This window comes from Tupaia chinensis, unplaced genomic scaffold (genome assembly GCF_000334495.1).
Source record: "Tupaia chinensis unplaced genomic scaffold, TupChi_1.0 Scaffold000346_1, whole genome shotgun sequence".
In the NCBI taxonomy this organism is placed as follows: Eukaryota; Metazoa; Chordata; class Mammalia; order Scandentia; family Tupaiidae; genus Tupaia; species Tupaia belangeri.
This window is the reverse complement of record NW_006159840.1, coordinates 2,127,217-2,152,723: the sequence shown is the minus strand read 5'-3', so window position 1 is coordinate 2,152,723 and position 25,507 is coordinate 2,127,217. Positions and strand designations below refer to the sequence as shown.

At 40.9% G+C, this 25,507-nt stretch overlaps 1 protein-coding gene across 3 annotated transcripts in view; it reads left to right on the top strand.

Annotated features, from left to right (window-relative positions):
• PRKN (parkin RBR E3 ubiquitin protein ligase) overlaps nucleotides 1–25,507 on the top strand; it is a 1,506,714-nt gene that overhangs the window by 1,009,693 nt on the left and 471,514 nt on the right. For all 3 annotated transcript variants that reach the window (XM_006152254.2, XM_006152253.2, XM_027773358.1), the window contains one exon: nucleotides 11,370–11,506. In XM_006152254.2, coding sequence (XP_006152316.1) covers nucleotides 11,370–11,506 — 137 coding nt within the window. The remainder of the gene's footprint in view (nucleotides 1–11,369; nucleotides 11,507–25,507) is intronic.

Here is a 25,507-nt window from a genome sequence, read left to right as displayed (position 1 = left end):
AAAAAAAAAAAAAAAAGAATAGAATTGCAGGGGAGTGTTGGTTGGATTGGGTAGGGGCTTGCCGTCATGCTGGTGCTGAGGTGGATCTCAGCCGGTGTCACTAGTGAGACAGGTGCCCTTAGACTACATGGTACTTGGGAGACCCAGCCATCTGCTCTAGAAAGCCTTACGTCTGCCGCCACAGGTCTTGACTCAACCATTTCTCAGTCCGTGTTCTATAAGCTGTCTTAAAATCCACAGGTACATATTGAAAGGAAATACGTGTGAAACACGTGAAGTGGCCGCTATTTATCGTATTTCTCTTCACGAGAGTAAATAGAACAAGTTAACAGGTCAACAGGGAAATCGTTAATTTGATAGTGAACTTTTATGTTGCAAGAAGCTTTAGGTAAGCCACAAGAAAATGCCACAAGGAACACAAAACTCAGTTGTTGCCCAGGAACAAAACTCTATGTTAATGACAGGATGGTTTACAGAATATCGAGAGCAGACATCAGTGGGACTAATCTTTGGACCAAATGCTAAGATTAGAAATTCTCTTGAATTAATAACATTTAATGCCACAGATGGGATATTGAATTACTGGTTGAGAATTTAAGAGGGAGAAGGAATTTTAGGAAAGGAGGGAGAGAGTTTTTTTTAAAAATCATTTATAATATATTTTAATACTATTTTACATAATACTTTTATTGAAGACCTTTATAACCAAGAAAAGTCATCTGCTTTGTTCGGTATCTTTTCTATACAGACTGAAATTATGGAGACATGAGCTGTCTCCCTTCCTCTGGCCCCAGAGAGAGGTCAGGTGGCCTCTGCTCACCCTCGTGGTAGCACTCATCACACTGGGAGATAACTACTGATCTACCTTCCGCCCTGCAGGATGGAGACCTCCTGAGGGGGTATGGGGCAGTGACATCACGTGCCTGCTTTATAGTGGTTGTTCCATTTTCTTGGCAGAAGAGATGAATGAAAGCGATTTTTAAAATGTACACATAGAGTTCTTAACCTTGGGTACCTTGTATTTGCTGAATATTAGGACTGGAGGTAAGCTCATAGATCCGCAGCATACTCTTGCATGTGCAGCTAAGTGGACTGTATAAAAAGAGTAAGAACATGGGGACCAGCAGGTGGCATGATGGTTAAGGTGCTGGACACTCCCACATGGTCAACCACGGTTCAAGTCCCAGACCTGGTGGCTTACTTTCTCACTTTCACTCTCTCCCTCTCTCTCTCCAGTCAAATTTAAAAATAAATGAATGAATGAATAAATAAAATTAAATAAATAATTCTTAAAGAGAGAGAGAGAGAGAGAACAAGAACATGAGTGGCGGAGGCAGGAAGAGATTGGAAGGGTAGTTAATGAGCGCGCTCGGATCTGCCAGGGCCTTACCAGGTCTCGGATTCCAAGCAGACTAATGGGCAATGGACTTATTTCAAGATTCTAAACTTGTCTGCCAGAAGAAATTGTGAAGGCCACTGAAGTGTTGAAGCTTTTTTCATTCCAAAAACTCGAGTCTATCAATTAGTGTCTTGGATCGGGGCCCCTCCAGTGACTGGGATCGCTCACTTGGCTAACTCAAATAATGAACTGGTATGACGGACGCAGGCTAGAACGCGTTCTCCGGCACTGCTGTGGGCAGGCCCTGTTTTTGGATACTTCTTTGTCAGTAGTGCATCTAGGCAATTAGAAGGTAATTTTGTTTAAAATAGATGAAATTAAAATGCATTTTGTTTCTGAGATTTCACTCATTTATTTATTGTTTATAAGTCTTTTCTAAAAAGGATTTAAAGTGACAGTTGTTAAGAAGATAATTTTTATGCATTGCTTTCCTCTAATTATTTTTATCTGATAAAATACTTTATCAAATTCCCACGAGACCGAGTTCGTGTGCAGAGAGTAAGTAGGTAGAGGGCTTTGAAAGATTGCTAAGTGGGGCATAGCACATTAATATGCCGCCGTTGCACAGACTAATACAGTACACAGTGTGTGGATTTCAGGGGTCAGGTGTCAGCCTAACTGAAGGACTTCCTCTCTCAAGTGAGGGGATTTTATTTTTATTCCCTAATGAATTTTTTAGACTAAGAGAATATCTTCATTCTAACCTGCGCTGCTTCCCATTGCATTGCAGGCGATTCTACCATCTAGCTATACAGACACCGATGCGTGAGTGCAGCCACACATGAGTATATGGATATTGCTAAGTAAGTTTGCTTCCCGCTCGGGAAGATGCAAAGCTGGCTGCACTGGGGAACTCAGCGTCCTCCTTCGGCACTTTTACAACGTCGTTCTCTTCTCTTGGCCTTGAACATTTTCTCCATCTCTGTGCCCTGGAATACTGATCCTCCCTCAGATGTCACTGCTTTCATGAATGCTTTTCTAACCTACCCAATATGACCTCCTCCTCTGGATTGGGTAAAATGTCAGTCCCATCCATCTTCTCATTTCTGTTCTTAGAACCATCACCACATCGTATTCCCTTTCCTTAGTAATTCATGTCAACATTATTACCTTCAAATAGTTCTCCTAGCTTCTTTCATATATATATATATATAATATATATATATATATATAATATTCAATTGAGAAACTGAAAATGTGCATGTGGGAAACTGAGAGGCAGAGGAACAGAAAGACTGTAGCAGAGAGTGTGGGAAGAATTGCAGATAAGACAGTGCAGAGAGAGAGAGAGTAGACTACACCACGTTTTACTAGTAAATATGGAAACTTACTTTGTAAGAGTTTACATGTTTGGAACCCTGAGCGACAGTATCCTTCTTTGTGTAATGTATGTGAATAGTTTGCCAAATTTTTACTAAAACTTCCTCAATTTTTCTTAATATTCTGTGTTCAGAAGGTATTTGGATTATTCCTTTAATAAACCAGAAGTTGTTGGTTCAAATAAGTCTTCAGTAATGTCAAGTAAAGAATTTATAATTCTTTTTACATATGATTGAGAAATTTATTTAACCTTTAATTAACTGCTCTGTAACTTGGCTCATTGGGATAAAATCATTTCTAGATTGATCAATTAACATTTATACATAATTAGAGCAAAGGGCACAGAAGGAATATCAGGAGGGACAAACGATCCATGAGAAGAAGAGTCCTGGCAGGTCCCTCTGAAAAAGGTCAGTCCCATCCATCTTCTCGTTTCTGTTCTTAGAACCATCACCACATCATATTCCCTTTCCTTAGTAAACTTATTAAAACATCACTACTTTCCCATGTCTAAAAACCGAACTCATCTACTCAGGTTCTTATAACAAAATGCCATAAACTAGGTGGCTTATAAAGAACACAAATCAATTTCTCACAGTTCTGGAGTCTGAGAAGTCCAAAATCAAGGTGCCAGCAGATTCTTGTGTCGGCGAGCGCCCACTTCCAGGTTCACGGACATTGCCTTCTCCTTCTGTCCTCACCTGCTGGACGGGGTTAGGGACTCTCTGGGGTCTCTTCTCTGATGACACTGATCCTGTTCATGAGGCCTCTTCCCTCGTGGCTTAACTTCTGAGAGACCACACCTCCTAATACCATTACTTTGGGGGTAAGCATTTCAGTAGGAATTCTGGAGAGACAGGTATTTAGACCATAGCAGAGAGACACATATTTAGGCCATTCACCTTTGGTGAATCCCACAGTCTGGAAGTCATGTTCCAGAGTCACTCCCAAAGCCTGACCAGAGCCTGCTCTGTCTCCAACCTTTTTCATCTGTCTCCCACTCTTTTACTGACATATCCTTTTAAACTGCCTACCTGACTGCTCTTCTCCTTGAAAAACGTCTATGTTTCCCTCCTGCCTGGAAACCTCATTCTCTCCAGTGACTGAGTGTCAGGTTTCCTAATGGAGCAAGCCTGATGTTCCCCTTTGGCTAACTTCTGTGCCGCCGGAGTTCAGTAACTACATACATGTTCTATCGTCCTTGTCCCATGTGACTCTTGCATCTCCAGACTGTGTCTTGTGTATATGTACGTGCTTCTCAGTGCTCACACCAAGTACAGCTTTTTATGTTCACTGGGTGCCATAGCTCACATGCATTCACTAAGTGCCTATTTTAGCCGAAGGAGGTGCTCATAAGTAATTGAGTGAAACATGTATGAACAGGAGCAGAGAGAGCGCAAAATAAAAACATTGGAGACCATAAATATAGTGTTCCATTCATCCACTAGGATCAGCAGAATTATTGATCACATGGTTATCACGTCCTCAAACCTGTATTTGGGGAGGCATGGGTCGTGAAAGGGTTAAGCAAATGATGTCTCTATCATTTCATGACGTTTTATTTAACGTTGATAGCTAAGCCAGGAAAAACATGAAACACTTTTTAAATAATAAGATCAATATCTAAAACACATTAAGGATGGATTTTATGAATAAATAAGAGGAAAGTAAAGAAAAATGGAAAACCATGAGGCATTGAGCTCCAGAGAAAGTTCTTTGTAGATCTCTCTCTCGCTTGCCTTTTGTGCTTCTTTCATATATATATATATATAATATATATATATATATATAATATTCAATTGAGAAACTGAAAATGTGCATGTGGGAAACTGAGAGGCAGAGGAATCAATTGAGAAAAAGAAAATGTGCATGTGGGAAACTGAGAGGCAGAGGAACAGAAAGACTGTAGCAGAGAGTGTGGGAAGAATTGCAGATAAGACAGTGCAGAGAGAGAGAGAGTAGACTACACCACGTTTTACTAGTAAATATGGAAACTTACTTTGTAAGAGTTTACATGTTTGGAACCCTGAGCGACAGTATCCTTCTTTGTGTAATGTATGTGAATAGTTTGCCAAATTTTTACTAAAACTTCCTCAATTTTTCTTAATATTCTGTGTTCAGAAGGTATTTGGATTATTCCTTTAATAAACCAGAAGTTGTTGGTTCAAATAAGTCTTCAGTAATGTCAAGTAAAGAATTTATAATTCTTTTTACATATGATTGAGAAATTTATTTAACCTTTAATTAACTGCTCTGTAACTTGGCTCATTGGGATAAAATCATTTCTAGATTGATCAATTAACATTTATACATAATTAGAGCAAAGGGCACAGAAGGAATATCAGGAGGGACAAACGATCCATGAGAAGAAGAGTCCTGGCAGGTCCCTCTGAAAAAGGTCAGTCCCATCCATCTTCTCGTTTCTGTTCTTAGAACCATCACCACATCATATTCCCTTTCCTTAGTAAACTTATTAAAACATCACTACTTTCCCATGTCTAAAAACCGAACTCATCTACTCAGGTTCTTATAACAAAATGCCATAAACTAGGTGGCTTATAAAGAACACAAATCAATTTCTCACAGTTCTGGAGTCTGAGAAGTCCAAAATCAAGGTGCCAGCAGATTCTTGTGTCGGCGAGCGCCCACTTCCAGGTTCACGGACATTGCCTTCTCCTTCTGTCCTCACCTGCTGGACGGGGTTAGGGACTCTCTGGGGTCTCTTCTCTGATGACACTGATCCTGTTCATGAGGCCTCTTCCCTCGTGGCTTAACTTCTGAGAGACCACACCTCCTAATACCATTACTTTGGGGGTAAGCATTTCAGTAGGAATTCTGGAGAGACAGGTATTTAGACCATAGCAGAGAGACACATATTTAGGCCATTCACCTTTGGTGAATCCCACAGTCTGGAAGTCATGTTCCAGAGTCACTCCCAAAGCCTGACCAGAGCCTGCTCTGTCTCCAACCTTTTTCATCTGTCTCCCACTCTTTTACTGACATATCCTTTTAAACTGCCTACCTGACTGCTCTTCTCCTTGAAAAACGTCTATGTTTCCCTCCTGCCTGGAAACCTCATTCTCTCCAGTGACTGAGTGTCAGGTTTCCTAATGGAGCAAGCCTGATGTTCCCCTTTGGCTAACTTCTGTGCCGCCGGAGTTCAGTAACTACATACATGTTCTATCGTCCTTGTCCCATGTGACTCTTGCATCTCCAGACTGTGTCTTGTGTATATGTACGTGCTTCTCAGTGCTCACACCAAGTACAGCTTTTTATGTTCACTGGGTGCCATAGCTCACATGCATTCACTAAGTGCCTATTTTAGCCGAAGGAGGTGCTCATAAGTAATTGAGTGAAACATGTATGAACAGGAGCAGAGAGAGCGCAAAATAAAAACATTGGAGACCATAAATATAGTGTTCCATTCATCCACTAGGATCAGCAGAATTATTGATCACATGGTTATCACGTCCTCAAACCTGTATTTGGGGAGGCATGGGTCGTGAAAGGGTTAAGCAAATGATGTCTCTATCATTTCATGACGTTTTATTTAACGTTGATAGCTAAGCCAGGAAAAACATGAAACACTTTTTAAATAATAAGATCAATATCTAAAACACATTAAGGATGGATTTTATGAATAAATAAGAGGAAAGTAAAGAAAAATGGAAAACCATGAGGCATTGAGCTCCAGAGAAAGTTCTTTGTAGATCTCTCTCTCGCTTGCCTTTTGTTTTTTCTTTGTTTGTTTGTTTGTTTTTAATGAAGAAAAGTATAGCTTTATTGGAAGGCACAAAGCAAGGAGAGCGGACAACTCATGCTGAAAAGACCTTGTCTCCCTGAGGTGTTCCCCACATACATGTTTAAGGATCAAATTTAGGGGCAGAGATTCAAGGCACATGGTCAGTTCAGTGACAGGTTCAAGAGGGCGTCATCATCTCGTGGGTATGCTTGATTGGTGAGGCCTAAAATAATCAAATTTCTGTTCAGGTTTCTGGTGCAATTCAGCCTGGGGTCTTTGAGCTCACAGCTAGTAGTTTTTATCCTACAAAACATCTTACATATTGAAATGAAAACCTTATCTTGCCTTTAAGTGAGAATTTTAGAGGTCTAGTGACTTTAAGTCTTGTACTTGAAGTAGGACTAGTATTATGCTATGGGAATGGATGAACTAACGTGTTTAGAAGGTAAGGAATTGGATGCATGCTAGACTACAGAAAGACCGTCCCATCTGGAGTGGGTGGAGATGCAGAGAACAGAATGGCAGCAGAGAAGGTGTGCTTCGTTTTAGGAGAAGAAAGTGGGAAAATGTTTGAAAAGTTATTAGCAATGTACCTAACCCGAAGTAGGTACTCATTTGTGTTCATTTCCCCCCTTTCCTCTTTAGCACTTCTGAAGTCAATTATGTAAACTCTCTAGCCATGAAATGATTTTTACTCAGATTCCTCAGATGATTAAACTAATAACCCTTTTATAGGTGCTGTGTTTATCCCTCACTTAATTTTTCATAACTAGTAGGAACATTTTTAATAGAAGATGAGCAGTCTTACCTCATAACTATATCAAGAAACCCTCTGTGAAATACATGCACGTGATATCTAAGTCTTAGTGAAATTCATGCATATATTACTCGTATCCATATCATTATCCGTGTAACTGTAATCAACATATATGTTTATCTATAGCATTGTCTATCTACCTATTTATTTATACCCATAATTGTGTGTGTGTGTGTGTGTGTGTGTGTGTGTGTGTGTGTGAGACATGGGGGGACTTCCAAAAATTCATGAAAAAAAATGAAAGTAAAGCACGAGATTTTTTTGGTGCAAAAAATAATTGAAATCCATGCAGGTTTCATCATACACATTTCCATGAACTTTCTGAGGAACCCTCGTACACACCAACTGGGTAGTGGTGGATAGTGGTAGGTAGGCAGTGAAAATTCCTGGGTGACTTGTCTGTCCTTTAGGCTCCCTGCAACCTGTACATTTCCTCCTTTTCTACTGCGGATTCATGAAACGTGTAGGCGGTTTCATATCCCAGGTCACAGACCATGCCCTCAGTGGCTTTCCTTTGGGGAAGTTAAGTAACTCTCCTCACTTCTGGCACTGACAGCTTTCATATATCTCAGCCTCTGACCCCTTCACTTCTCACTGGTGCCAATTTCTACAAGTTTTGTTCAAGGTAGACATTCACTAAGACCCTCTGATGTGTCTTTGTTTTTGTAATAGTAAGGGTTATTGATGTTCACTGTTGCAATAAGTAAATCCTAAAGGAGTCTCGGGTCCTGGCCCAATATACTCCCCAAGCCTTGCTAGCTACCTTGTCTACCTGCCACTAAATAGCAGAGGGAAGTACTGTGTGATGTGCCAGGGGCCCCCTGGACTCTTCCAGGCCCCGGTAGGTAGTAATAGCTTTTCCACTCCCTGATGGATGAGATCAGTTGCCTTATCCATAGGGTAAATGCTTCTTCTGTCTACAACTCAGTTCAAGGAGCTCGAAGTGACCTGGCACAGCTCTAGGTCAATTTTAGTAGAATTCTTCCTGTGTTCCTGGGGGCACATGCTTTGCTCTGTGGGAATCAGATTCTCGCAGGGCCTGCAAGTGCTGTGCTTTGTTCCCAGAGGTAGGAGGAGTAAGCTGGACTAAGAGTCATTTATTCTGAATTGTGGGCACTTCCATGCTCCGGCCCTGGCGCTCTAAAGTCTTCCCTAAGGTGGTGTGCTCCCAAGTCTGCATATGGTTTATCTCCTGCTATGGCCTCTGAAACATTTTCCATTTCTTGCTAATCTGCCCCATACTGCAGAATATTATTAACAAAGTTGAATAAGTGATGTTCTATGGATTTTCTAGATAAGACTCAGTCCCTGTGGATTGTATTTTATCTGCGAGGGAAAATCATAAAACACGTCCTGTTGTCCACATCCCCTGTGAGACAGGGCTCTTCCTGTTCTGGTTCCTATTAGTGATAGGGTGGCAAAGCACATTTGCTAGACCAATGGCTGCGTAGCAGGCACCCTCACACCGCTCTGTGCCACTGTGGCAGTTGGTCATGGGCCCACTGCTTTGGCTTTCTAAGTTTTCTTTTTATTTTCCCTGCAAGGTCATTTCTAAGCTTTCTTTTTAACCTTGTTGAACAATATGGCCATTTTTGTAAATGTTCTAATGTCTTCTCCAGAATGGTCATGTGTTGATAGCAGATTAAGGGTCAATAAAGGCTTAGTCTGCCAAGATCCTAAAAGCAAAATGGAAAATATTTTCACACAACTATGAGAGAAAGGAAAATATAGCAGTTACGTAGGTTCGGAGAGTGAGTCATGTACGTGTGTGCTTGTGCCTGAGTGTGTGAGTGACTGGTTAGAAACAGGAAAGCACTATGCTATTGTCTCTAAGGCGAAAGTTGTTCAAAGGAAAAGATCAAAAGTTCAGAGCATGGGCAACGCCTCATTGACTAGACTCTGGAAATGAAAATGAAAGCCCCAAAAGAATTTCATAGGTTCAGAGAGGGAGTGAACGTGAGAAGCATATAAACGTGTTTAGGGACCCTCTTGCTTAGGTCAAGTTGGCCACTGACGTATAGATCCGTGACATTCAAATATCAAGGGATTTGGGGCCAGCAGGTGATGTGCTGGTTCAGGGTTAGACTCCCACACGGCTGACCGCAGTTCGTGCCCTGGATTTGGAAGTTTGAAAATCATGCTGGGCATGTATGAGTACATGCCCAAAATCCTGAGAGGAGAATGAAGGGGGTGACTTCTCACTTTCTCTCTCACTAGTGTACATGCCATATGGCAAAAAATCCCCAAAAAGGGATTTTTTTCCCCACTGTGTTTTGTATTAGACATTGTTTTAAAATAAGTGGGATGGGACCAGCAGTTAGTGTAATGGCTATGTTGCTGGACTCCCATACAGTCAACCGCGGTTTGAAACCCAGACCTGGTAGCTTAAACTCACCCCGGGCACACATGCACACATGCCCAAGCTCCTGAGAGGAGAATGGGGGAAGGGATTGTGGCGTCGCCATCCCTCCTGGGAGATGATTTCTCTTTTTCTGTCTCTCTGTCCCTCTCTGTCTTTCTGGTGAGCGCACGCACCCTAGAGCAAAAACCTCTCTAGAAAAATAAATAAAATAAAATAAAAAGTGGGATGAAAAAATTTTCAAAATCTTTTAGTCATTAAGGAATTATCTTCCATAATATTAACATTTAATATTAATTTTTCTAGGGGAAGGGCTTTTGAAGAGCTCGTGTAGTTGTTAAGAATTGGACCTAAAATGAACATGTTTATTTTGTACTTTGTTATCATTACACAGGGAATAGGCTTATCTAAACAGACTCCAATAACTTTCTTCCTATTAAAATTGCCTTGGAGCTAATCTCAAATTAATGTGTTCAGTTTGTCTCCTGTTTGACATAAACTCGGGTAGTTCATTTCCCAGCAAAAGTACATTTTTGGGTTTTTTTGAGATTTTTTTCCTTCAGAATGTTTTAAGGAAATCTAAAAGTTGGGATTTATTAGTAATCCCCTACCTATAATTTGATAAATTGAATATTTGGATGGGATAAAGGATGGCATAATAAACAAAATCTTGTAGACGAATTTGTGTTGGAGAATCTTTTATTTCTAAATTCTACTTTTCCTTTGTCAGGGGAACATGAGTGGCTGTTGTAGATACCTGCTGTGGTAAAATAGTCATTTTTCTTTTGACTTTTGGGAAGTTCAGGCTCTATGTATTATTTTAACAAGATTCAAGGGGTATGTATTTAAAGCCTTACAATGCCTGTACCATGGGAATATCAATGTAATGCAGACACAGTAACTACTTTCAAGGAGATCAAGTCTATAAGGGAGGTGAACTTTATCAGTACCATTAGTCATAATGAATCACCAGAAATATACACAAGTGGGTAGGGTGGTTTACTAGGTTCATGGGGAAGTACCAGTCAGAGAAGTCTTCCTGAAAACAAGCTCAGATTTAAACAGATTGATAGGGACCAGCAGATGGCGTAATGGTTACATCACTGGACTCCCACATAGTCAACTGTGGTTCGAGTGCTGGACCTGGTGGCTTCAAATTCACACCAGCCATGTGTGTGTGTGTGTGTGTGTGTGTGTGTGTGTGTGTGTGCGTGTGTGTGTGTCCCAAATCTCAAGAGGACAGTGGAGGGGAAGAGATTGCAGCATTGCCATCCCCCTTTTCTGTCTCTCTGTCTGTCTCTCTCTCTCTCTCTGGAGAGCACACACACCCTATAGAAAAAAATCTTTCTAAAAAATAAATAAATAAATAACCAGATTGATAAATGTGTTAACATAAAACATAAAATAAGGAAAATCAGTGAGGTATGAGGGGACTTCAAAAAGTTTATGGAAAACTAGAATTACAGTAGGAGCTTACTTCGTTGCAAAAAAATTGAAATCCACTTATAGTTTCTCCATAATTTGCATTTTGCATAATCTTTCTGGATTCTTACATATGCAGTTGATAGGATGCCTCTAGGTCTTCATATGTAGTGTTGGTATACATAAGCTCAGGTCTTTACACAGAGCATGCTCTGAGCAACCCTGCCTAACTCCAGAAATTGTCCTGAGGCACATGTCGCCTTCCCATCCATGGAGGTGCTTGAGCAAACATCTTCTCTTCTCCGTGCAGAAGTCCTGTCCTGGTATTCCAGTGCAACCACCGCCACGTCATTTGCTTGGACTGTTTCCACTTGTACTGTGTGACCAGACTCAACGACCGGCAGTTTGTTCATGACCCTGAGCTTGGCTACTCCCTGCCCTGTGTGGGTAAGTCTAGCACTATTTTTATTTTTATACCTAATACAAGTTTAAAAAAAAAAAAAAAAAGAAAGAAAAATACTTATTGATGCAAAACTATTTTAGCTATACCTAATTCCCAGCAGAGGGGCTGAACATTTAAGTCTGATCATTACTTGGTAAGAAACATTAATGTTTGGATCAGCAAAGTTAAAGGACTGTAGAGAACAGTCTTGAACTAGAAAATGCAAACTTGCCTAAAGGCATTGGGCATACATCTCAAAATATTGTGACGCTAGAGTACACAAAGTATGTCAGTGGGTTAGGTTCACTCTGCAAGTTCTAGACATTAGCCTGGATCTAGAATAGTGTATCCCAATTTTTAATTGTGCACCCCATCACTAAAGTGTTGAAAATATACCCAAAATATATGAAAGAATATATATGAGAAAGAAATGAAAGATGATTGAGATAAAACTGGACTACTTAATATTAAAATTTTTATCTTCTAACATTACAAACAGCTGTTACTTGTTGTGTAGTTATTACATATATAATTACTTGAGGTGTAATACTTGTAACATACAATTAACCATTTTGAAGTATACAATTCAGTGACATGTAGTGCATTTATAGTGTGGTTCTCACCCCTTCTCCCCCCCACACACACAGTTCCAGAACTTTCTCATGACGTCAGAAGGACACCCCGTACCCATTAAGTAGTCATTCCATTCTCCATGGACCTGGTCCCAGTCACTGATAATCTGCTTTCTCTCTATATATATTAACACTTTGATTATTTATGTAAAAGGATTCATACATGTGACATTTTATCTGCCTTATTTCACTTAGTATAATGTTTTTGAGGTTCATCCAAGTTGTAGCATGTATTCATGCTTCCTTTCTCTTTGTGGCTGAATAATAGCTCATTGTAGAGATGGACCACAGTTTAGCTGTTCATGTGTTGATGGGCATTTGTGTGGTCTCCATGTTTGGGGGCTATTATAATGAATACAGCTATAAATATCCATGTGCAGTTTCTGTGTAGACATACGTTTTCATTTCACTTAGATACATTCCTGGAATTAGAATTCTGTGTCTGACTTTTCAGAGAATTCCAACTGTTTTCCACAGCTACGACATCAATTTATATTGCCCCAGCAATGTGTAGTGGTTTCTGTTTCCTCATAGCCTTGCCAGTACTTATTATTTTCCTATTGTTTTTCTTAATAGCTATCCTAGTGTGAGTGTGAAGCGATACCTGATTATGGCTTTGATCTTAACTTCTTTAATGGTTGATGCTATTGAATATCTTATGTGCTTGTTAGCCACTGGCTCATCGTCCTTACAGGAGTGTCTGTTTAAGTCTTTTGCTCATTTTTAAATCGTGTGGTTTATCTTTTTGTTGTTGAGTTATAATAGTTTTATATATATCTGAATATTAGACTGTTAGCAGATATATGATGTGCATGTAATTCTCCCATTCTAGATGTCTTTTTTTTACTTCCTTATTATCATTCTTAGATGAACAAAAGTTTTTAATTTTGATGAAGTTCAATTTATATATTTTTCCTTAGTTGTTCATGTTTTTGTGTCAAATATAAGAATCTATTGCCATACGTGAGATCATGAAGATTTATTCCTATTTTCTTCCAGTAGTACAGATCTTACATTTAGTTTGCTGAACCATTTTGAGTTAAGTTTTTATATACAGAGCAAGGTAGCACTCCCTACCTCACTTCATTTTAATGATTGCAATATGATTAACTATGCTTCATTGATTTTGAAAATCACATTTTGAAATGATGTGATACCTTGATTCATAGGTCAGGTTTTAAGTTCAACTTAATTCATTACTTAGTTTTAATATCATTCATAGCTAAAAAAAAAAAAAAAAACTTCAAAATTATAAACAGATCCAAATGGAAGAAGCTATTTGCACTGTAGATTTTATAAATTATGATACTCCCTTTTCAATTATATCTACTAATAATGCAACTTTTATGAAAGTTCACATAATATATGTGTCAATTCATTGTTAAGGAACACTAATTTGAAAAGTATTGTGCTTTCACATTTTTAACAAAAGCATTCAAAAGCCATTGAAGCAATCATTTGTAAATTGGAAAATGCTATTTCTAATGTTTTTCTTTCACAAAACTACAAACAATGGAAACATTTCTAAATATTCATTTTCACATTTTCTCTTCATACTGAAGTTACTTTTAATAATTAGGTCATTCCTCACAGTTTTTAAAAATGTTTACCTTCTTATCATAGAAAATCTCCAACATGCGGGACCAGCAGGTGGTGTAGTGGTTAAGACGCTAGACACTCCCACATGGCTGACCACGGTTCAAGTCCTGGACCTGGTGGCTTGCTTTCTCACTTTCCTTCTCTTTCTCTCTGCGTCTCTCTCTGGTCAAATCAAAATAAAATGAATGAACGAATAAAAATAAATAAATAAATAAATAAAAGAAAAGAAAATCTCCAACATTGCAAAAGTAAAGGGAAATACTACAATAAACCCCCTTGTTCCACTTATCCAGTATTTGACTGACAAGATAGTTTAGGCCTTCCTTATAACTCTTACCCAATGACCTGAAATCAGTCATTTTGCTCAGGCGCTCTGATTATCTTTGACAGAAAATTGTATTTAGAAGTCAAAATCTTGGTGCTTCGTGTGCTCACTGATACTAGGTTAATCACTGTTTCAGGGCCTAGAGCTAGGAAATGTTTGTGTTTTTTTTTTCCTTTTTAAGTACAAATTACAATATTAGTAATACTTATTTTTTCAGTAAAATTCAGAGTTATGGAATTTTTGTTTATAGTCACCAATGTTACAACTGTGGTTACTTTCTCCCTTGGCCAAAATCCTGTTACTGAGCTAACACTTAGTTTTTGTTTTTTATTGCAAAGATTCCTAAAACTAATAGACTTGAGTGCATACATATTTTCATATTGTCAAAAAGCAAAAATGTTGGTTCATTCTATGAAGGGACTAAAAACTTATTGAAAGGGCAGCTTTATAGAAGTCTGACCACTGCAGGGAAGCTTTGAAATCTAAGCCAGGTCTTGTCATCAGGTGTGGAGAGGAAAGCCTTTCTGGACTCATGGTGCTCCAGAACATTCCCATAAAGGTTGTCAGCCAACTTCAGCAGTTCTAACACATTCATTTCCACATAAGTAACCAATACCTCTTACTACCAAAACTTACGTAATAAGATGTTCCTTTTCCCCATAATCTACTCTTTCAAGCCTCTTTGAGCTCCTTAAGCTACACCTTCAAAGCTCAGTGTCAGACATATACATGCAAGGTGAGTAGTCAGCCATGGACCAGTCTCACTCACTAACAAAATTTCATGAGAGATAGTTAAAACTGCTTTCGAACACCTTCCAAGTACCAACCTTGCTCTCCTAGTGAGCTCCTCACGTGACCAGAATCTGTCACATTCTGAGGGTAAGTTGCTAAGGCTCATTTCCTAGGAGTCAAGAGTGAGTACTGGCCAGCGCTGACACGAGCACTTACTCCATGTAAGGCGTCACATGTGGTGCTTATACGTTTACATCCACGTGATCCCCGCAAAGCCCTACTGGAATGAGTGCTGTTGTTGTTCTTATTTTGTCAATGAAAGAATTAAGCTCAAGAGAAGTTAATTAAATTACACATGGTAATTTAGCAAGCAAATGATGGGGCTGATGTACAAATCCAGAGAGTCATGGCTCTGTCTCTTGTGGTTTTAATTAATATGTGGATAGATAAGCCTATAAACAACAAAGTGTAATACCTTTGAAAATTCTGTAGGAAAAAAGGTCGACAGAAGAATATTTTAATTTTTAGTACTATTCCATGTTTAAGCCAACTATGAACCTGAAAAGTAATAATTATTTTATTTTACAGAGAATGATTTAAAGGCTTTGTTTTAGTTTGTTCTCTGTTGCTTAATAACTGAATATCCTAGTCTGATGTTTTATGAAAAGTAGAGATTTAGTTAGCTCACAGTTTTGGAGGTTTGAGGCAAGAGCCACATCTGGTGAGGATCTTCTTGGAAAGGACTCTGCAGAGTTGTGAGGTGGAGCAGGGCATCACGTGACGAGACAGAGTGAGAGCAGAGCATGTGTTGGGACCAGCAGATGGCATAATGATTATGTCGCTGGACTCCCATGTAGTCGACTGTGGTTCAAATCCCAGACCCAGTGGCTTAAAAACATGCTGAGTACGTGCGTGTGTATGTGTGTGTGTGTGTGTGTGTGTGTGTGTGTGGGCCCAAAATCCTGAGAGGAAATGGGAGAAGGGATTATGCATGACCATCCCCCCTTGAGGGTGATTCCTTGCTTTCTGTCTCTCTTTCTCTCTGGCAAGTGCACATGCCCTGTAACAAAAACTCTCTTTAATAAAAAACCACAGAGCATGTGTCCCTTTGCCTGCTCTTCATATAAAGCCATCAGGAGTCAGTCAAGGGGACTCACCCTGTGATCTCATGCAATCCCAGTCACTTCCCAAAGGCCCCCTCTTTCAATCAGATGAAGTCTCCACCCTTCAACTCATTCCCAAACTGTAGCAGGCTCAATATGATTAAGTATGCGGGATCCCAGTCAGGAACTGTAGGGCTGAGCCTTCAACCAGATGGGTTGACTCCAGAGCTCAGGCTCCCAACACTCAACTGCTCGCTTCTCTCCGGGTGTAGTTCTCAAGCCCAGAACCCAAGCTGCACTTGTGAGCATGAGGAACCTTCTCAAGACCCCAGTGCCCAGGCCATGCCTCAAGTCAAATAAATGAGACCCCTTCAGCGAGAGCATCAGTATTTGTTCAGGCCTCCAGGTTTAAGTTTGAGAACTATGGCAGAGTTAACATTCTGCGAACAGCAAGATGCTTTGAATGGACTGCAGCATTAATAAGTGCAAAAATCTCCCCTTCCCTTGTCTGTTTTGCTTGTGGGTGATTTGATTTGCTAACCAGCATAGATTTTTCAATAAATGCTGATGGCATTGAAAATAAGATCAGCAAACACAGCCAAACATCCTGTTTACAGAACCTTTGACACTCTTGGATGAAGGCATGGGCTTCAGGGGAAATCTCATGCTGACTCTGAAATGTGCAGCTCTCTTGGCTGTACCTGCTGTCACAGCCTTCTAGCCCAGGAATTATTCTGAAATCCCACCACACCCTCAGTATCTGCTCTTACCCTTGTTAGTCATTCGTAGAACTTGGTGAGGCTTCAAGTATTTAGGTTGATTTCTTTTAGAGTGCTGCTCTGGAATTTGTATGATGGTGACTGTGCACCAGCCAGTTAGGAGCCCTGGCAGCACGGATTCCCTGTGGTCTCTGGCTATCTAAGAGCATAGTTCCAGCCCTCTGCCTGGCCTACCTGAGACATGGTCATAGTGTGATACAAGCCCATCCGCTTTCATTTCCTTTTCTTTCCCAGGTCACTTTTCATGTAATTCCAGTTTTCATCTAACTTGCAGTGCAGTGTCTGGCACTTGCAGGTAGTCCGTCAGGGCCCAGTGCCTTTGTCGGCAGAGCTGCAGCAGAAGACAGGTAGTTTGTGAGATGCGGAGTTATTCCAGCTGCAGGAGGGTCATGAAGCCTGAGTTCCAGATAGCTATTAAGGAAGGTACGCATAGAAGCCACTAAAAAATCATTGGTTTTTGGCTGTCAAACATTGCTTTCTCAGACACTCACAAAGCAATATAATTCCTAAAACCACACTGGAAATATAAGAACTATAAAGGTGAATCGCTGAAGAATATATACAGATGTCCACTACTATTAAATATTAAAAGTTGAACAGCACTCATTGTTAAAGAGTGGCTAACTTAGGCCCTGGCGTGGTGACACAGGCAGTAGGGGTGCTGCTGCGCAGTGTTGGAGACCATCTGCAATGGCCATGGGTCCCCACCTGGCCAACCCGTGATGCTGGCTGCTGGGCAGGGGAAAGGATTGTGGCATGAAGACCCTGTTGGAGGTGCCACTGTCTCTCAAAGTTAATTTTTAAAGATGCTTTAAGAGTGTAAACTGTGGGCACACATTCATCACAAATAGAAATATAAATTCATGGGACCAGCAGTTGGCGTAATGGCTATGTTGCTGGACTCCCATGTAGTCGACCATGGTTTGAGTCCCAGACCCAGTGGCTCAAACTCACACTGGGTGCGTGTGCGTGCGTGTCCAAGATCCCGAGAGGAGAATGGAGGAGAAAGGATTGCGGTGTGGCCATTCCCCCTGGGGGGTGATTTCTCGCTTTCTGTCTCTCTGTCTGTCTCTGTATTTCTGGCAAGTGTACTCACCCTATAGCAAAACAAACAAACAAACAAACAAATACTCTAAAAAAAGAAAAAAGAAATATAAATTCATTTATTTCTAAAAGCAGTTTGGAAATTCATATAATAAACTTTAAGAAGCCTTCCAAGAACTGTCAAGAAGCCTGTCTACACACATTCTCTGTGGGTCTGCATGTCTGTCTCTCTCTGAAACACACCAGGCATCATCTTCGCCTGGATCCTGCATAATTCCAGCAGCCACCAGGGTGATGGCAGCACCAGGAATTAAGCCCCTGACACACACAGAGCTCAAGCTAATGATTTTTCTGCCTTGAAATGAAATCAAACTTCCTAATTTCCTGAGATTAACTCTTAACTCCCTTCTGTTTTGTATTTGTGGGTGGCTTAGTTGTTTCGATAGTTTTACTTTGACTTGGGTGTATGAGGCAACGTGAAGCAGGGCAGTATGCAGTGCAATCTCTCTAAGCAATGCTGGAATTTTAGTGGCTTAACAAAGTCACGGTTTTTCTCCAACTCGTGTTGTGGTCCAGTGGAGGTCATCCGCGAGGCTCCTGCTCCACACCATCATTCAGGGGTCTCGTCTCTTGACTTCTCCTTCCTTTGGTGGTTTTCCTCAGTGGCCTTGGAGTGACTGCTTGATGCTTTTGCTGGGCCCAGTGGGCACAGGAAGGCAGAGAACCATGCACCACAGTGGAGACTCTAGAGGGCAGGCTCAGAAACAAAGCACATCACTCCTTCCCAGGCTCTTTATCCAGGAAGCAGCCGCAAGGCCCCACTGAACCACACGGCGTGTGCGTTGGGAGTGAGCGTGGAGGTGGGAGGGAGGGAGTGGGAAATATGGTCTGGCCATGTGCCCAGGAGGGAAAGCAGAGGGCTGTGAACACACAGTATCTTTCTAACGTGGGTAGAGAGCGTGGTGAAAAGGAAAATTTATTGAATGGCTTTTCAGCTTTCCTTGCCCTGCTTGCAACAGGAACAACACTCAATCAAATAACTTCATTATAAGGAGTGACTGGTACATGGACAAGGACCAGAAAGAGAACTGTAGGACAAAATCGATGGTGTTCCAGAGCTCCTTTGAGCTGGATCAGCAAGGACGGCCTGTTTGGTCATCTTTTTGGCCTTGGAAATGCTGTCTTCATAGAATCCTACTTCCGAGATAGCAGCGGAATCGTGCGCTTGTTTGATGCGTGCGTGAGTCTTTAGTGAGTTATGGATGAAGCAGTTCTGCTCGCCTCTGATACCGCCAGCAGCATCTTCCCTTTGTCTCTAGGGGGAATCCCATGCCCAAATCAGCTTCATCCCCGATGCCTACTTTGCTTACGTTTCTACTTTCCAAACCATCTTTCCCCCCATCTTTTCCCACATCTCATCAAGTGGACAAAAATAAAATAACGTATTAGAAAACAGAAGTGAAGTGGGACTGTTCCGAATAGCTAGCAGAGAAGGCAAAAATACTTTCTCTCCACCCATCTCTGCCTCCAGGTCTTAAAAAGAGCTTTCTACCTGTGGTTTCTAAGTGCAAAAGCAACCAATTTCAAATGTAAGTTTATCACTTATCCAGAAAATTTGGAAAGATACTTGTAAAAGCTGAAGATAATAATCAGTTGTCCAAACCAGGTACCTTTAGGCTTCCTTCTTCTTTTAATTTTATATAGACACAACTATAGATGGACATAGATACACATGTCTGAATTCCATTCCCCTAGCTTGCTAGCAGTGAGCACGACTGTGGAATCTGTGCCCCCTGCTTTCTTAGCATAGAGGCTCTTCCAAGGATGGAAGGATTGTAACAGTAGCCAGCAGAGGATTAATTGAGCCTTACGTGTATCATATGAAATGGTCTGATATATTCTTGCATTTATCAAGAGCCATGCCATGCGTATACAACGGCCCTTAAACACATGTGGATAGTTACAGGTCTGCTGTGGAGGACCTCTGTCGTCACAGTACCGGCCAGGAAAGGCACAGGGCCCGCATCCCAGGATCCCTCCGGAAGATCCCTCCCACCACAGCTCCTCCTCTAGCTTACGTATGACTAACTGACCCCGGTGGTAGTCATCCCTGCTTTTCTTCACTACATCAGCACCTCTGCATACTCCCTAAATAATCCAGGTATTGGCCTGCTTTTAACTTTCACACTGATGCTTGAAAGATTTTGCCAAATTTTCTGGCCCAGAACTCCAGCAACACCCCTCGTCATGAAACTGAATACATGTACACACCATGCCAATATTCGGGATCTTCATTCCTGTATTTGTTTTATGCATTTGATGATTATACTGGGTAATGGCTAAATTTATATTTATCTTCCTCCTTTAGGTTGTTACTGGGTATGGAAATAGTCTACTATCTTTTCCATTAGAAAAATGTTGAGCTTAGATCAGAGATATAGAAGCAAACTGTAATAGTAATTAGAAAGAACTGCTTAGAAATTGAGATGATTTTATTGCAGAGAACTAGAGTCTTGTATCTGTATGTTGAATTGAGAAAAGTACAGCTCACTACGGTGTTAAATATCCCTATGTTTTCTGTGTTGCATGTGCCGCTACCAACTACTGCCCACTGGGCTTCTTGGGGGGTTCCACCTCAGCTTATCACTTGTGTATATTGGACCATTTCTATTGCTAAAACCACTAAACAGAAGCTGCCTTACAGCAGCTGAGGCTAAGCAGTGCAGCACATTAAAGACACAGTGGGCAACACCCTCTGGTGTCTCCGGAGATGAAATGTGTTCTGGAGCTTCAGGAGCGATGTTGTCTGCAACTAGCCACAGGTTAATTGCAGAAGAAAACAGGGCCGTCAGTGTCCTCCAGGTCGAGACCATTTCAGTTTATTTGAGGCAGACAGTGTTTTGATTTTAAATACACACTTCCTGATTCAGACGGTTGTGGTTTTGTAGAGCAATGTTCTAGTATAGACTGTTCCTTGGTCACCACTACCATCGTCCTCACCAAAGCCATGCGCTCCAAGCCTGCTGGTGCTGCATTCAGTACGAGACGAGTTCAGCCACCTAAACACACACCCTCGGTCACAGCGATACAACTCTGCTCCTCCTCACTGTGTGGTGTCTCGTGTTAATGAGACTTCATGCATAGAAATTGCTATGAGCGGCTGACCTCCAACTATCTTTGAAATAATTAATAATGTGCTTATAGGGGTTGATTTACATATTCATGAGAGTTTATGCCATTTGGTTCCGAAGCAGGACAGTGAGAGAACGTGGTGTTGTAAAGGCATACCGATTTAACAAGCGGGGGAGTGGTTTAATAATCTAATGTCAAGATAGAAATAAATATATAGTACCTGAACCAAGCAGTCGTATTATTTATTTCCAGTAAAATCTGAATGTCCTGCAGGTTATCTTATATGTTCTTCTACTCAGAAGTTGGGAAAATATTATTTCTTGTGCCTTCTTGTTTTTGAACCTTTACTAGAAACAATCTATCTTGGAATTCTCTGTTTACAAGGAAAGCGCTGTATGAAAGGCCGTGGAAATACTTAGAGGAAGGAGGAATGAGAACAGCATTTAAGGAAATGGCATTCTTCGTCTGACTTTAGTCTGGGACCCTCTCCTCCTCTCTGGCCTCCATGTAAAAGGAACAGCTCTTTGTCATGCTCCTGCGTAGCAGGGATTTGGGGTAGACCACTGTGCTAGGGTGCCAGGGCTACTGTCACACAGTCCCTGGGTGTCACTGGGTGGCTAAAACAACAGGAATGTAGGGGCCCACGTTCCGGTGCTGGAAGCTGAGGTTCATGAGCTGGCAGGTGGGTTTCTCCCAGGCCTCTGTCTGTGGCCCATGGCTGCCTCCTCCTCGTGTCTTCACGTGGTCTGTCCTCCATGTCTGTCTGTCCTAGTCTCCTTTTCTTAACATGACTCCAGTCATATTAGATAAAGCCCCACACACACAATGGCCTCTTCTTGCCTAGTTACCTCTCTCAAGGCCCTGTCTTCAAACACAGCCACAATCTGAGGTACCGAGGTCAGGACTGTAACGGATTTGGGGGGGCCACAAGTTAAGTCCTTAACAGCCGATTTCTAGATTCTGAAATAGTTTCCAAATGCTGATATCCCCAAATGCAGAGAAGGCGGGTGGACAGGAGAAGTTCTGCCCACAGGCTTAAACTGCCAGCTATGCCTCCGGACATGCCTGTTTGCCATCCTTCCCACGTCCCCTGCCCATGCTCGGTGTTGGCTCAATTCCTAAGCTCCAACACCAGGACACCTAAGGACTGCGGGGGCCTTCTGCCAATGATCTCATTTAAAACCTGGACTCACTAACAGACACTTCAGGGAGGCCACTCTTAACTCTTCATCCTCTGGAAAAGTACAAATGCAGTCGACCTTGAGGCGGCGGTGGCAGTGCTTCAGACATCTGAGGTCTCAGTCCTTATTTCTCCCAGGATGGACGTCAGGATCTGGGTCCTCCAAAAAGAATTTTTTTTCCCCCTGATTATTGTAAGCAAAACTGCTGTAACCAGTAAAGCCAGAAATGTAATGGTTCACAGACTAGGCATTGCAGGTGAGTGGCTGTTTACCTACTAAGCGCAGTTTCTACTTGTTGGCTCCACCATCCACTGGACCTTGTCAAGGTCTGCATGATCAAGCCTCATCTCTATGTGAGGGTCCAGCTGCTGGCAGAGAGGAAGGAAATTATGAAGATACTCATGTTTCGTATAAACCTTGGCTCAGACATGGCCCACATTTCTCCACTCCTTAATGGGCAAGGACTTAGTCATTTGCCCCTACCTGCTACCAGGGAGCCTGGGTAATGTGGTCTTAACTAAAGAAGGCCTAGGACAGAGAGGAAGTAAGAATTTGGGAAGACACGGGGCATTCTCTGTCAGAGGAGTTCCTTGGGGTTGTGGGTAGCACAGCTCCCGAGTGGCAGACTTGGTCAGCCATCTAGTATTCAGGAATCACAGGCAGAGTGTAGACATTGTACTCGGACAGTACTGGGTCAATTACAGATCTGCTCTATTAGAGGTTGAGCTGACATGTTCTTTTTAAAATGAAAATAATGCTGAATGCAGAGATGATTCAATCACACTGGATATTTAGGTTACCAGCACAGTTCCTGGTACACAGTCTGTCTGGCAGCTTCTCTTCACCAGCAGTCAGGTACACCATCATCAGAAGGTGTTCTAGAAACTTGCAATTCCAGTGGGAAGCCTTAAGCTGCAACTTAGGTTTAATTGAGGTTTCATGGCTAAGAAGTGAAAATCTCATTTTCTTTCTGACATTTTCTACAAAATAATAATTTGTGAAAATAATGAATTCCTTTGAATGAGGCATTAACATTCTAAGAAGTATAAATGTTACATACATATGTTTGTAAAAACAAATACTTTGAGGACCAGCAGATGTTGAAATGGTTATGCCATTAGACTGACTCCCAGTTGATCATGGTCGACTCCAGGACCCGGCAGCTTAAACCTCATACTGGGCACGTTCGGAGACTATTAGATGGAATAATGGTTACCTTGCTGGATTCCCACATAGTTGACTGAGGTTCAAGTCTTAGAAACAGTGGTTTGAAACTCACACCTGGTGTATGTACATATGTGACCAAAATCCCGAGAAGAGAAGGGATTGTGGCATGGCCATTCCCCCAGAGGGTAATTTCTCACTTTCTGTCTTTCTGTTTCTCCATCAAGCACATGTGCCCTATAACAAAATCTCTGTTAAAAAAAAAAAAAAAGAGTTAATTAATTAAATAAATTAAATAAATAAATTAAGATAAACTCATGCTGGGCCCATGTGTGTGTCTGCCCAAGATCCCAAGAGAATGGAGGAAAAGGGATTGTGATGTGGCTATCCCCCTGGGGGGAGGGAGGGGGTGATTTCTCATATTCTGTTCCTCTGTCCCTCTGGAGACCACATGTACCTTACAGCAAAACTCTCTCTCAAAAATAAATAAATAAATAAACTACTTTGAGGAGACAGCAGGTAGCATAGTGGTTAAGGAGCTGGACTTCCACATTGCCCACCATGGTTGAAGTCTCAGACCTGGTGATCTGAAAAACACACCAGACATGAGTGCATGGACGGCCATTCCAAAACCCCAGGAAGAGAATGGAGGAGAAGGGGTTGTGGAATGGCCGTCCTCCCTAAGGGGTGACTTTTCATTTCCCTCTCACTGTCTTCCTATCTCTGGTGAGCACATGCACCCTATGGCAAAAACCTAAAATCAAACAAAACCAAAACAAGTACAAATATTTTAAAAGTCATTTATGAGGTTCTTATTGAAATTCTTAAATTAGACTTACTCTGTGTCATGAATTCACCATATTAGTTTCTCATAGAAAAGGACAGATGTAAGGATGTAAATGACTATGAAGCTGCCATTGTGTATAATTTCGCCTTTTTACTGACGGCATTGATAGGCTTCCACTGAGTTGTTAATGTAACTCCCATGTTTTTTTCTCAAAAATTTTGTGTTTTAATAAGCCATCGGCAAGTAAGAAGTAAATTTGTTTGTGCTTTTGGACTCTAATCAAGTATAATTTTGAACAAATATGCAGGCTAAACTTTGAATTGCAGTATTCTAGAAGAGTTGAGAGGGCTATTAAAAAAGTGAACTCAGATTATCATCCAGTATGTTATGGGGAAAAAACATTGGGACTCCTATTTTGATTTATTTTTTTATATTATTCTTTAATTTGTTTGTGTGTGTATGTATGGGTTAAATGCACGTAAAATAGCAACAGTGTTGTATTAAATCAATATTGATATTCATACTCATTTTGTCTTGTTTTCTAATTGCTGATTTTTATTAACTTAATAATTGTTACAATGTGATTATTCAGTACATGAATCCAATGCGTGATGATTAAATCTGGGTGATTAGCATACCCGCATTTCAACCATTTGAAGCAGTATCTGCAATAAGCTGTAGTTAACCACATTCTCCCCACTGCATTTTACACCACTAGACACGACTCCTGCAGATAGAGGTTCTCAACCACAATTGTGGGGAAGCTGACCTAGACCAATGGGTGTCTAACTCCTTTGACTGAGGCCTACCGAAAGAGATACAGTTGACATCAAGATCTGTAAACATATCAAATACAGACTTGTAAGTAATTGAAAAAAAAAAAAAAAACCTGTCACAAAATAATAGTTCTGTGACATATAGATGTTTTCCCTTTTAATCTGTCTCAGATGCATTTAAGCCATCCCTAGCAGGTAAGCATCCCTGTTTTTAAGGACTTTCAAAAGAATATCATAACTTCCCTTAGAAGCCCATTTATTGTTCGGTCACTTCAAGGATCTGAAATACCTGTTTGTCTGATTTTTAAACATTACTCATATCTTACTCTGTGAGGAAAAAAAACATAATGCAGTAGATTCAATTTGAACAAACTAGAAATATAAAGTCATCCATTTATTCTTTTAAATAAGCCATTTAAGGAATTAATAAAATGTAACTTTTTATATATATTAGTCAACAGAAAACACCATTCAGATACACATTTAATTTTCAGTAATGCCTCACCAAAGACAGAGACAACATGAGACTCTAGGGTTATTTTCATGGATGGGGTTCTCAACCCGGCCACACATGGAGTCGGGGTGCTATCTCCTCTGATTCAATGTCCAGAAAATCCTTACTTCCCTAAGCCTGTACAAATTCATTACCATAATTAGGAGCAATAACCTTCAAGAAAAACTTAGAAATATCTGAGTAGCCTAAGTTAATGGTGACTTCAAACTGTGTTTACTGCACTTGTTATAATTAGCGA